This window comes from Thermobia domestica, chromosome 1 (genome assembly GCF_964235325.1).
Source record: "Thermobia domestica chromosome 1, izTheDome1.hap1.1, whole genome shotgun sequence".
NCBI lineage: Eukaryota > Metazoa > Arthropoda > Insecta > Zygentoma > Lepismatidae > Thermobia > Thermobia domestica.
This window is the reverse complement of record NC_137454.1, coordinates 322,311,196-322,324,386: the sequence shown is the minus strand read 5'-3', so window position 1 is coordinate 322,324,386 and position 13,191 is coordinate 322,311,196. Positions and strand designations below refer to the sequence as shown.

The following is a 13,191-nucleotide window of genomic DNA, read 5'->3' as shown; positions in this document are numbered from 1 at the left end:
AAACGAAAATCATATTCATGAAGAAATTAAATGTCTACTAAAAGCAGGGAATTCGTGTTACTATTCGGTTCAAAATCTCTAGTCGTCGGGAATTCTGTCGAGGAATTTGAAGCTTAAAATATATAAAACTGTAATAATGCCTGCTGTTCTGTATGGTTGCCAAACATGGTCGCTTACTCTGAGGAAAGAATATAGACTGAAAGTATTTGATAACAAGATCCTGAGACGAACACTCGGACCCAAAAGGAACGGGTATGAGGAATTGTGGAAATTTTATAACGAGGAACTACATAATTTATACGGTTTACCGAACATTGTTAGGGTCAGAAAATCTAGGAGGCTTAGGTGGACAGGTCATGTAGCTAGAAATGCTTTCAAACTAGAAATGCTTGAAGAAAGTAGAAATGCTTTCAAAGTCTTAACTGGAAGACTAATCGGAAAACGATCATTAGGAAGAACTAGGCGCAGATGGCAGGGCAATATTAAGACAGATCTCGCAGAAATAGGAATACAAAGTAAAAACTGGGTTCAGTTGGCTAAGGATAGAAGTCAGTGGAAAGCTTTTGTGAACGCGGTATTGAACCTCCGGGTTCCATAGGTCATAGAGTTAGTTAGTTATTTAATGTTTTTCATGAACGCTAGGTTTGTCTCTTGTGTATGGTTTATCGCGAATACGACAAATAAACCTTGAATTTCAGAGCATTCAATTGATAATGACTAGGTGTGGATGGTATATAGTATAAATTCATTCCTTGTCATGCATAGGTTCGTTGTTCTCTGAAAAGAAAAATATGTTCAAAACGAAATAAATAAATTGTATCTTTTTAACTTCTCACAATTGAATGAAAGTTTGATAATACGATTCCAAGAAAAATAAATTAAGGATACGGACCAGTGCACTGAACTTTCCCGGTCTTATTCCTTACATTAAATTATGTTATGCTGCAGTTATTAACGAAACATTTTCTTGTGAAATAAAGGAAATAATAATGACCCTAAGTTATGTTCGGGAAACTTCGTACGAAAGAAAAACCCACCCTCAAAATTAAGTTATCCTTTCGGATTTCCCATAAGAGATGACTTATGCCATTTATTAGAGTTACTAAGGAAATATTTGTTTATCAAATATCAACAAAATTGTACAAATAATATTTTAGAAAACTGTTAGTAAAGGAAACACTCATGCCGAAGAGTAAACTACCTAATGTTAATATTTTCATACGAAGTAATGTGTTGACCATTAAAGAGATTTTAATGAAATATTGCTTTATGAAATAGGAAAAAATCACCTGAGTTATTTCTGAGCAATTCGTCTGAAAAAAAAAACATCATCAAGAATGAAATTCCCCTCTTGTACTTTCTTCAAGGATAAATTAATTTTATTGTATTGTCAGGGTGTTAATTAAAGATTTATTTATGAAATGTGAACGGAAACTACCTGAGCCATTTTTGAGAAAATGTTCGGAGAAAAAAAAAATATCTCGTAGACTTGTCCAGATCAATTAAGTTATATACGTTATGATATTCGTTATATACATTGACGTCATATTCTGAATCAAATATTTATCTACGAAACAAAATTAAAATGATTTGAGTCAGTTTTGACGTAATCGTCCGAAAAGTACTCGTGGTCATGAATAAACTAGTACTTCTATGTTTTTCTTTTAAAAGAAAAATGACTGTTACGATAGTATAGTGTTGTTAATGCAATATTGGTATATGAAACATAAAGAAAATCGTTATAGCTGTTTTAGAGAAAATAACGTTTTTGAAATTCTCACTCAATGGTAATCTTCCATTACTTTCTGGGTAGGAAGAACATTCGAGAAACACTCCTAGAGAACCTTCATGCCAGTAAGAACATTCAAGAAACACTCGTAGAGAACATTCATGCTAGTAAGAACATTCGAGAAATACTCGTAAAGAACCTTCATGCTAGTAAAAACATTCAAAAAATACCCCTAGACAACCGTAAGTTTAAAGTTTGGACCGGATTCGTTGAACGATATTATTTCAAAGCGAGTGAACACGGTAGATTGAAAGTGACAAACAGGTATTCAAAATCACTTGTTCGGTATATAGAAGTCATGACACGTATGAATCTATCGCAATCTGGAGTTCGACTTTTGTTCACAGACATCGTACTTCCTTCTCTTTTGCTTCACATTAAGTTCTGTCAGCGATATGCGACTGAGTTTGTGGTGAATAATTTTAGTCACATAGTTTTCGCACAAGTCACATTTTGTTTCTGTCACAATGACTTACGTAAAGCAGAATTAGTGAACTGATGGAGGTTTGAAATGATCGATAATAATAATAATAATAATAATAATAATAATAATAATAATAATAATAATAATAATAATAATAATAAAATAATAAAGCAATAATAGAATTCCAATAACTACCTAAGCAAAAAAAATATATATTGACACGACAGGACTCGGACGCACGTTTGCTATGTGGTATTTTCGTACGATAGCATTATTCTACAAGTCCTTCATGTAAAGATGACACATTAAACTCCTAGTTTCAGAGGTAATGCGTTTGCTTAGCATATTTTACTTTCAAATATCACAAATGTAATTAATATTCGAGGATTTCTTGATACAATTTAAATAATTGCATAATAATATCGACCATCTTTTCTTCTTCCTAGACTGTGGAACCAATATTAAAACCTCAGCTTCAACTTGAGGAAGCATTTCGGGACATTTTTCTCATTGAGGAAGGTCCATTTCAAAGTTTATGGGTTTGAGGGAGGAAATGATAACTCATGATCGTCTCTTCATACAAGTCTTGGTACCTGGGCTAATCTTATATGAGAGTTTCCCAATTAGTTCACAGTTTTTATGCAACTTAATGCGAATGGTCAGCGTAGACAAATGGCTACCGCTTTTCACCCAAGTTGGTTCAAGTTTCGAATCCCGTTAACTTTTTAACATTAATTTCAATCCATGATTTGTGTGACATGCAAGATCTGTTGAGAAAGGAGGATTTATTTGAATGACGAGAATGACAAGGACTTGGAGAGGTCCATGCATGCAAACAAAGATTTACAAATCTGTTTCCTTCAATTGTTCCAGATTTAATATTTTCAGTTAATTTCAACTTTTCCAACTCATGTAAAGGGTGCTTTTTAGAAAGGGACAATTTTATACTGAAATAAAATACAGAAAATTGTTTTTATTATCCATGAAATTGACTTTATTTGATGGTCATTTTTCTGGTATTAATGATTGAATATGAATTCGGGCATGTAGCCACCTCGGCAGGTGTGTACATGGTGTAATCTAGAGGTCCAATTTTCACACAATCTTCGCAGTAAATCAGGCTGTATTTTTCAATAAAGCGTCGAATGTTGTCTTCCAAATACTCAATTGTTTCTGGTTTCTAACCTCAGAAATACGACTTTACACATCTACAGAGAAAATAATGTAATGGCGTCAAATCGCATGAACGAGGTGGCCAGTTAACAGGTTTATTTCGTGAAATTAATCGTTCGTCAAATGTTTCTTTCAGTAAAATAATTGTGGTGCGCGCTGTGTGGCATGTGGCGCCGTCATGCTGAAACCTCATGTCTGTATTTCAATTGAGGCGTGACAAAGTTAGTAATCATGTCTCTGTACCACTCACCGTTGACTGTAATGTTCTGACCAGCATCATTTTTGAAGACATATGAACCAATGATTCCCCCTTTCCATTCAGCGCACCACACAGTAACCTTTTCTGAATGTAATGGTGTTTCGACATTGGTTTGTAAATTACCATCGCTCCAAATGAGTCAACTCTGTTTCTTGACATAGTCATTTAACCAGAAGTGTTCTTCATCACTGAACATAATTTTCAAATGAAATTGTGGATTGATAGCAATGTTCCCTTCAGCCCATTCATCAAATGTACGGCGCGAACGATGATCTTGTGGCTTCAATTCCTGTACTAGTTGAATCTTTACGCAAAATTTTCCATAAAGTGGCTGGACACAAGTTTAATTATTGAGCACGACGACGAATTGACACATTTGGATCATCATCAACATTACACTGCACACCATCAATCGCTTGTTATGACCTCACTGTACGACATCTTATGTGATGCGTAGTATCGTTTAGCTTGAACGTATTGCGAAAACAGTCCACAGTTTCTCGAATTAATCGCTCTGATGCATGATTATGTGCACCGTAAAATGCACGTAATGCCCGATAAGTTTGTCGAATTGAACCATGATTTCTAAATGACATTTGAAGAAGTAATACAAAACATTAAAAATCATCAACAAATAAGCAATTAGTGTACAAGGCTATGATTAAATTTAAACGGTAATAATTACGTATTATTGCAACACAAAATATTAAAGATTAAGACTTGATTTAAAATATAATATCGACCAAATATAAGATTTATGTAAAAACATTACTATTGATGAAACTGACGATAGGTTTGCACCAATATAAAATTACCTCAATTGAGGTAAAGAATGAAAGATTTTTTTTCTCAATAGCATTTTCACTTTATTTAGAAAACCATTCATAAGTACGGGATGAGAAAAAGTACACAAAAAAGTATATATATTTCAGATTGAAAAAATGTTAAATTTACACAAGCTTCAGAACAAAGGTTTGGAGAGTCTAAATAACATACTCTGCCCTCAGGACATTCTGTACATGGTTTTCCTATTTTATAGATAGGTTGTCCTTCTTTGAGATTAACATATCCATAAATGCACCGAAAATGATCAACGATTTCACCACTGTCATCTATCTGCCGAAGAAAAGCACATCCAATATATTTCCCTTTACCCCAAATAAGGGTGGCTATTTGTGAAATATTTTCATCCTTCCTGAGAAGAAATATATAAATTCAATTAATTTCACAATATTATTAACGTGGTATATTATAACCACCTAAGTAATATTATTACGTAAATTAATAAGGATTCAGTTCCTATTAAAATAATGTAGTTAAATCGTATCTTTGATTTGTGAAGAATGTAAACAAACAAATGTGCTTTGAAATCAGTGTTAAGAACATTTTTTATTACGATCGAGAAATTGAAACCATTTTAGTTTTATAAAAATTAGTGTCTGTGGTAAATGTGCAAAATCTGTCTCCAGATTGGACGTAGATATGAAAGCGAGATGTACTTCCTGTAATAAACTGTTTCAATCTAAATTCACGAATTTGAAAGACGAGGATGTGAAATCGTTATATAATTCTGATTAGCCATTGCGATGTGACATATGTGTAAATATTCGGAAGGTGATATGTGGTGTTGATTCTTCTGCATTATTCACAAATTCATGTCCGATGTTATTAGAAGTCTATTAACTTTTATTGTCAATACAGGAGGAAATTAAGACAATGAAAAAGGACAATAAAGCAATAGAAGTGCAACTTAGAAAATGGATTAAATTTATTCATGAGGAATATAGAAGGAAATAACTACATGCTAAAATAATATAATAGTGAAAAGGGTGTGAAAGGGGGAGAAAAATGAGAACGAAAACTCAATAGTGACCTTAAAAAGTGTGTTGAAGAGGTGGAACAAAGTGAAAAAATAAACTGTTAATTTAGTTAAGCAATTTCGTGTGCTAGAGTCAAGAATTGATCAATTGGACTAATATGGTCGTAGGAATACACTAGAAGTGTATGGCATTCCAGTTGCAAATATTTATTTATTTACTTATTTATAATGGGTTTCAGATACAGCGCAAGGCCATTTTACACTGAAACATTTTAACATTTTGATAACATAACAATTGAATAACAATTTGAGCTCAAAATGGTACAACACAACAGCGACATTACAAAAATAACTTATTTATAGATGAACTGAAAGTGTACTCATTAGAGAAACTGTCTACCGTTTCTGGTAACTCATTACACGTACTAAAAATTCGGTTTAGAAGGGACCTTTGGACAATATTTACCCTCGCAGCTCGAGTGTAAAAGAGATCACTAGACTGTGTTGTTCTAGCGGGTACGCGAAAATTGATCTGATTTAATAACTGTTCATATGATATATGGCCATTTACAATTTTTTGCAAAAATATTAGGTCAGAAATTTGGTTTCTCACTAGGGGAGGTTTCATATTGAGGGAGTTTAAAACGTCAGTTTTTGGAAGTGTTCGGAGGTGAGGTACTCAGTAGGATACAATGCCTAGCAAGAAATTAATTACGGAATTTAATTTTTTTAAACGAGTAGGGCAGGCCATAGACCAGATAGGAGAATAGTACTCAATAGTGGGAGCAATATATGACATGTAGAACAAGCTTCTTCAGAAATTAGTACTTTTTATGTCAGTGAAGCGATAAAGGAGTCCCATTTTTCTAATTGCAGTACAATATATTGTGCTTATATGATAAGCAAAAGTAAGCTTACTGTCAATAATAACACCAAGATCTCTGAAACAGGAGACATTATTCTTATGACCAATTTTGTAAACGTGTTTTATAGGTTCCTTTTTTAGAGAAATCGCAAAAGAAACACATTTTTCAATCTTTAAGCTAAGTTTCCAAGAGCTACACCAGTTGAGAAGAATCGATCCACCGTGTTTAAGGGCAAGCGCATCGTATTCGGATTGAATTTGTCTGTAGAGTTTGCAATCATTAGCGAATAGAAAAAGTTTGCATAAAACAGTTATTTTCTTATATATTGACTCAGTTTATTGTCCGTTTTCGTGGGATCTTAACGGATCCTTTAATTGTCCGTTTTACGTTTGAAAGGCGACGGTATGTAGATAATTTTTGAATATGATTCGATTCTCTGGGAGACCACTGATGGTAATTTCCATTCGTTTACGTAAAAGAGTTATTATATATATTGACTGTTTATTGCCCGTTTTAGTGGGATCTTTACGGATCCTTCAATTGTCCGTTTTACGTTTGAAAGATGACAGTATGTAGATAATTTGTGAATAATTTGGCTCGATTCTGTAGGAAGTTCGAATTAATACAGATAGGATTATTAACCTTCAATCCAATACTAAGATGGGAAAGATTACATTTTACCTTTCACTTTTGAAGGAATGCGTCCTTATCTTGTCTGCGCCTAAACTTTAGAGCTATGCCGGGAATGGAGTTACCTATTGTAGAACTTTTTAACCTATGGCAAAAACAAAGAAGGCAGATCGTCCATGTATAATAGGAATAGAAGTGAACCCAGAACACTGCCTTGAGAAACTCCAGAAGTAACGGGAATAAAATCAGAAAAGTAAACTGAAACTGAAACTCGTTGTGTTCTATTACTGAGATATCTTTCCAGAAGAATAAGTAATTTGCCATATACAATGAATCTAAAATTGAGTTTGTATATAAGAAGATGGTATGGATGAGAATCGAAAGCCTTACAAAATGTCGAGTCCAAATACAAAATGTCGAGTTGAGAATTTTCTGAGATGCTGTCCACAGCATCGGAAAGAAGAACAGGTAAATTAGTGAGACAAGATTTTCTTGGCAAAAAGCCCAGTTATGAGGAGTCTATAAATGGAGCAACAAATTGAAAGATCTTGCTTTTGATTATCTTTTCACAAACAAGTGACAGAGGTGATAATAAAGAAATCCGAAACGGGTTGAGAAAGCGAACTGGCAACGCTGCGTAGGAAGCAAGTGTAGGTATTATCTGGCTCTATGGTGCACTGCTGGGGCAATGTCAAGAGAAGAGAAAGTACTTCGGTCGGAGTGGTACTGATAGAAGATAAAGATTCAGAACAAACAGGTTGAAGAGGGTAGGGAAGAAAGAAGAGGTGGGAGGAGATGAAGCAAAGCTACTAGCAAAATACAGGGTTTGTCCGGAAAGTAATAGGACTGAGTCGATTTTTTTAAAAAAATTATTGAGCCAATCGTTACAATTCTTTAAAAACTTTCAAAATAGGCTCCTTCTGCGTCGATGCAGCGCTGCCAGCACGATTTCCAAGCATTGAAGGCGTCACGGAAGTCATTCTCCGGAATAGCCTTGAGAGCCGCGGTGCAAGCTGCTTGGATCCCCTCTGTCGTCTCAAAATGCTTGCCTTTCATCGGGCGTTTCAGGCGAGGAAACAAAAAGAAGTCCGGGGGGCACATCTGGGCTGTAGGGCGGCTGCGGAAGCGTTGGGATGCCGGCCTTGGTCAGGTAGCTGTTCACAAGAAAGGCGGTGTGAGCCGGGATGTTGTCGTGGTGCAGCTTCCAGTCGGCTCCGATGTGTGGTCGGACCCGATTGACCCTTCGTTTGAGACTCTTGAGCACTTCCACGTAAAACTTGGCGTTGACGGTTTGTCCAGGAGGAACAAATTCATGGTGGACGATGCCTTTGATGTCAAAAAAGACAATGAGCATCGTTTTCACTTTGGATTTGCTCATTCTTCCCTTTTTTGGGCGAGGAGACGCCGTCGTGTACCACTCGGAAGATTGCCTCTTTGTCTCGGGATCATACTCAAAGATCCATGATTCGTCACCTGTGATTACGTTATTCAAAAATTGGGGGTCACTTTCACACATGTTCAAATTTTCTTGGCACAATTCCACTCGTCTCAATTTTTGGTCGTCAGTGAGCACTTTTGGGACAATCTTCGCGCACACCTTGCGCATGTTCAAATGCTCCGTCACAATTTCATGAACCACAATTTTTGGTAAATTTAACATCTGAGCAATTAAACGAATACCTAGTCAACGGTCTGAGTTCAAAACTTCGCGCACACGAGTCACATTGTCGTGTTTGTCGAAGTCGAAGGTCTTCCAGCACGGTCTTCATCGGCGACCTCTTCCCGGCCCTCCGAAAAGGCCTCGTGCCACCGAAACACACCACTTCTTGCTAAAGCATCATCTGGGTAAGCCTGCTTGATCATATCAAACGTCTCTGTCGCAGATTTACCGAGTTTAACACAGAATTTAATCGCGTACCTCTGCTCTAACGAACGCTGCATTTTCGGCTTGCACCACTCACAGAAACACGTCGCGCGAAAAAGCCTGTCCTGACTCTCCGTGTGCTCAGAGACAACTGACCAGCCGCTCGTTCGTTAGCTAGGAATGCCCTCTACCGGATCCAGTCGGTGCGCGCACGCTCCGAAGTACAGTCATGGCGGAATAAAATCAGTCCTATTACTTCCAGGACAAACCCTGTATTCATTAAACACCTTTGTCCTATCCTTTTCATTTACACAAGCATTTTTGAAGGTCAGTTATGTCAGTATACGCGAACTATTTCTTCGATTGTTTATTCGGGCCTTCGATTATTTACTTAGGGTTATGACTTGTAACGATTGTAAGTGTTCAATGTATTCCTTACACTTTCTTTTCATAAGATATTTACTATGTCTTCTAATATCTGTAAAGTTCTTATAAGTATATTCACTGAGAAAATTCTTCCATAGATTCCATAGACGTTTTTGTTGCAAAGTATGCACTTTAGTTCCTCATTAAACCACGGGGGAACTTTGAAGAAAGTCTTGTACGGAAAGGCACAAAAATCTTTAACAACAGCCTGTATGACGTCAATAAATAAGTCATCTGCATCCTGAGGCAAGTAAGCACCATGGAAAAGTATGAAGAACTTGACTTATTTCACTCCAAGGATCTTTTTCCACTAGGGTAAATATATTTTGTGCTTGAAGTGAGGAAAAAACGCACTGAGGGAATCGTGATCAAATGAGAAAAATTTAACTTAGGGACCACAACCGTCGATTTGTGGGTTGACACAATATAGTCCAGGTTACTATCGCCTCTAGTAGGATGCATATTATGCTGTGCTAAGTCCAGACCATGTATAAAATTGTCCAAAAACAAAGAGTCATTATTATAGTTTTTAGTGTGTGGAACACCACATGTGGGGGAAAGTCGGCCAATGGAGAGATTGAAATCTCCAAGAATTGTATTGCAGTCAGCTATGGCGACAATGATACAGTCACGGCATGCTTCCAGTACGTACAAGGCAGAGTTTTTGTAAAATTTATCTGTTTATTATCAAAATATGCGTAATATGAATAACAATTAGTGTGCCTTGTACTTAGAAGTCTTGGCTGAAAATTATGATTTAATAGCAGCAACAGAAACTTGCTTACGAATAATGTTTATCATAATTGATGATCCATATTGAAATATTGGATAAGAGGTACATAATTTATAGACAGAATAGCTTAAAAAGTAGAAGAGGAAGAAATCATAGCCGTTAAAGACAATACCGCGGTGATTTTGGCAGACATCTGCCAGCTCTAAAGCATCCCAAAAGCAGGGTAGCCAGAGATACAAAAATTTTGTTCGTTAAATTAGGTATCAACATCCACAAGTAATTTCACTCCCTACCGAATCAAACCAAATTGACCACAAATAATCTGCATATAATTATCTTTGCCACGTAAGACGGAAAACTGAATATGACTTAAGAATTGTAAGAAAACTGACAAATACAGATATTCAAAAGTGAACAAAAAAATCTATTGTACGTAAAACAATACGAATTACCATCATTGGCCCTCTACAGAATCGAACAAAATTACTACCAAATTATCTACATAAGTCATCTTTCAAACTTAAAACGGACAATTTAAGGATCAGTAAAGATCCTACGAAAAAGGGTAAAAAACTGAGTCAATATATAAAAAATAACTCATCTATGTAAATCAATGGAAACTACATAATTAGCCCCCGACAGATTCGAACAAAATTATTCATAAATTATCTACATACGGTCATCTTTCAAACGTAAAATGGACAATTGAAAGATCTTTAATGACTATACGAAAACGGGTATAAAACTGAGTCAATAAATAAACAAATAACACTTTTATGGACAATATATTAAAAAATGTTTTTATGCACATGAATGGAAATTGCCATCAGTGGTTCTCCACAGAATCGAACTAAATTGTTAGAAAATTATCTATATAAGTCATATTTCAAACGCAAAACTTACAGTTGAATGACCCGAAAAGATCCCACAAAAACGGACAATAAACTGATTCAATATATAAAAGAAAATCTTTTATGCAAAAAAAATGGAAATTAGCATCAGTGGCCTCCACAGACTCGAACGAAATATTCACAAGTTATCTACATACTATCATCTTTCAAACATAAAATTGACAATTGAAGGATCCATAAAGATCCTAAAAAAACTGTCAATAAACTGAGCCAATATATAAAACAATAACTCTTTTATGCAAATGAATGGAAATTACCATCAGCGGCCACACACAGAATAGAACCAAATTACTTACATATTATCTAAATACTGTCGTCTTTCAAACGTAAAACGGACAATTGAAGGATCTGTATAGATCCTACGAAAACGAGCAATAAACTGAGTATATATATAAAAAATAACTCTTCTATGTAAATGAATAGAAACTACCATAAGTAGCGCCCGACAAAATCGAACCACATTATTCACAAATTATCTACATACGGTCAACTTTCAAACGTAAAACGGACAATTGAAGGTTCTTTAAAGACCCTTCGAAAACGGGCAAAGAATTGAGTCAATATATAAACAAATAACACTTTTAAGGAAATGAATGAAAATTAGCATCAGTGGCTCCCCACAGAATCGAACCAAATTACTAGCAAGTTCTCTACATACCGTCGTCTTTCAAACGTAAAACGGACGATTCAAGGATTCGTAAAGATCGCACGAAAACGGAAAATAAACTGAGTCAATATATAAAAAATTAACTCTTTTATGTAAACGATTGTGAATTACCATCAGTGGCCCCCCATAGATTCGAACCAAATTATTCACAACTTATCTACATACTATAATCTTTTAAATTATAGATTATAAATTAAAGGGGACGGGCCGGGTCCGTTCTAAAAATTCCGGCACGTGCAGACCTCTAGCCCCTGTGTATATGCTATCTTTGAAAATACAGTAGAGTTTCGCTTATCAAACAGGCAGGTAGAACGCCGGATAATATGGATGTGTTAAGGAAAGACCTATTAAAAGTCAAACTATGATATAATTTTACATATTATGCATCTAGTTATCATGTTTTGCAAGAAACAAATATAATGCATTGACTCAGTGACGTATCCAGCGCGAGGTCCTGGAAGCTGTCCCTTACCAAACCTCAAGCACTTTAATAAACCTACTTTTTCCCTTTTGAGGTTCTTTTATGTTAGATTACTTTGAGTCAGTATCCAAACTGTGGACAATGCGTTATTGATATAATTCTAACAAGTAACACTTCCCAAGTGTAACACTCCGATTTTGATAAAATTTGGCAGGTAGATACTACACATAAAATAAAGAAATAAGTTTTTTTTTTATTTTTTTTGCTGAAAAACGGTTTTAGGGGGCAAAAGCCCTCATCCAAAAGTTTGAAAGTTGACGCCCGAAAGGCAAAAACAAGTGGACCAAAGTGAACGAAATTGTGAACAGATATTGCAGACATAAAATTAGGGAATACGTGTTTTGTATTTTCCTGGAAAGAACGGTTAGGTGGGGCACAGACCCCTCCAAACCTTTGATCATGAAATATCAAAAGTGCTAATAACAGTGTGTCAGAAGTGCCTAAATTTACATGAAGAATTGGAACTAAACTTTGTGTTAGGACAATAAGCAAAAAATAAACAAATACGGCCTTTTTATTTCCTGCGAAAAAACTGTTTTAGGAGGCAAAAGGTCCCACCCAGAATTTTGAAATTTGACACAAGAAAGGCATGAAGAAATGGACCGAACTGAATGAAATTGTTTACAAATGTTGTAGAGGTAAGATGAGGGAATACGTGCTTCGTGTTTTCCTGAAAAGAAAAAACAAAACTGTTGAGTGGACCGGGGCGTTGAGTATCGGAAGGAGTGGACCGAAGCGAATGAAATTGTCTGTAGATATTGGATATGAAAAATAAAGCCTGTCTTGTTTCACAAGTGTCTCCATCAGATTTCTTCAAATTTGGCAGATCAACAACAAGCACAAACAGTATAGCGTATTTTGTAGTATTTCACGAGGCAACTTTAACCCTTACAATGTTTTTCCGAAAAAAAAAAACGTGCCAATTAATTTCCTGTTTGCTGTTGATATGCCAAAATTGATAGGGACATCTTAAAAACACGAAAGCCCTTATTTTACATATAGTCTATACAATATCTACACACAATTTCATTTGCTTCGGTCCACTCCTTCCTGCAATTTTACGGTAATATTTAATTTTTTTTTTTAGAGGGGCTGTAGGACCCAACACTGTTTCTTCGTACAAATTAAAACGCATTTCATTTATTATTT

The 13,191-nt window shown here is 35.5% G+C and overlaps 1 protein-coding gene across 1 annotated transcript in view; it reads right to left on the bottom strand.

Moving 5' to 3' along the window:
- Nucleotides 1-4,527: 4,527 nt before the first annotated feature.
- LOC145680832 (venom allergen 5.01-like) overlaps nt 4,528-13,191 on the bottom strand; it is a 112,083-nt gene continuing 103,419 nt past the window's right edge. The window contains exon 6 of the mRNA XM_081751936.1: nt 4,528-4,840. Within this exon, the coding sequence (XP_081608062.1) occupies nt 4,528-4,840 (313 nt within the window). The remainder of the gene's footprint in view (nt 4,841-13,191) is intronic.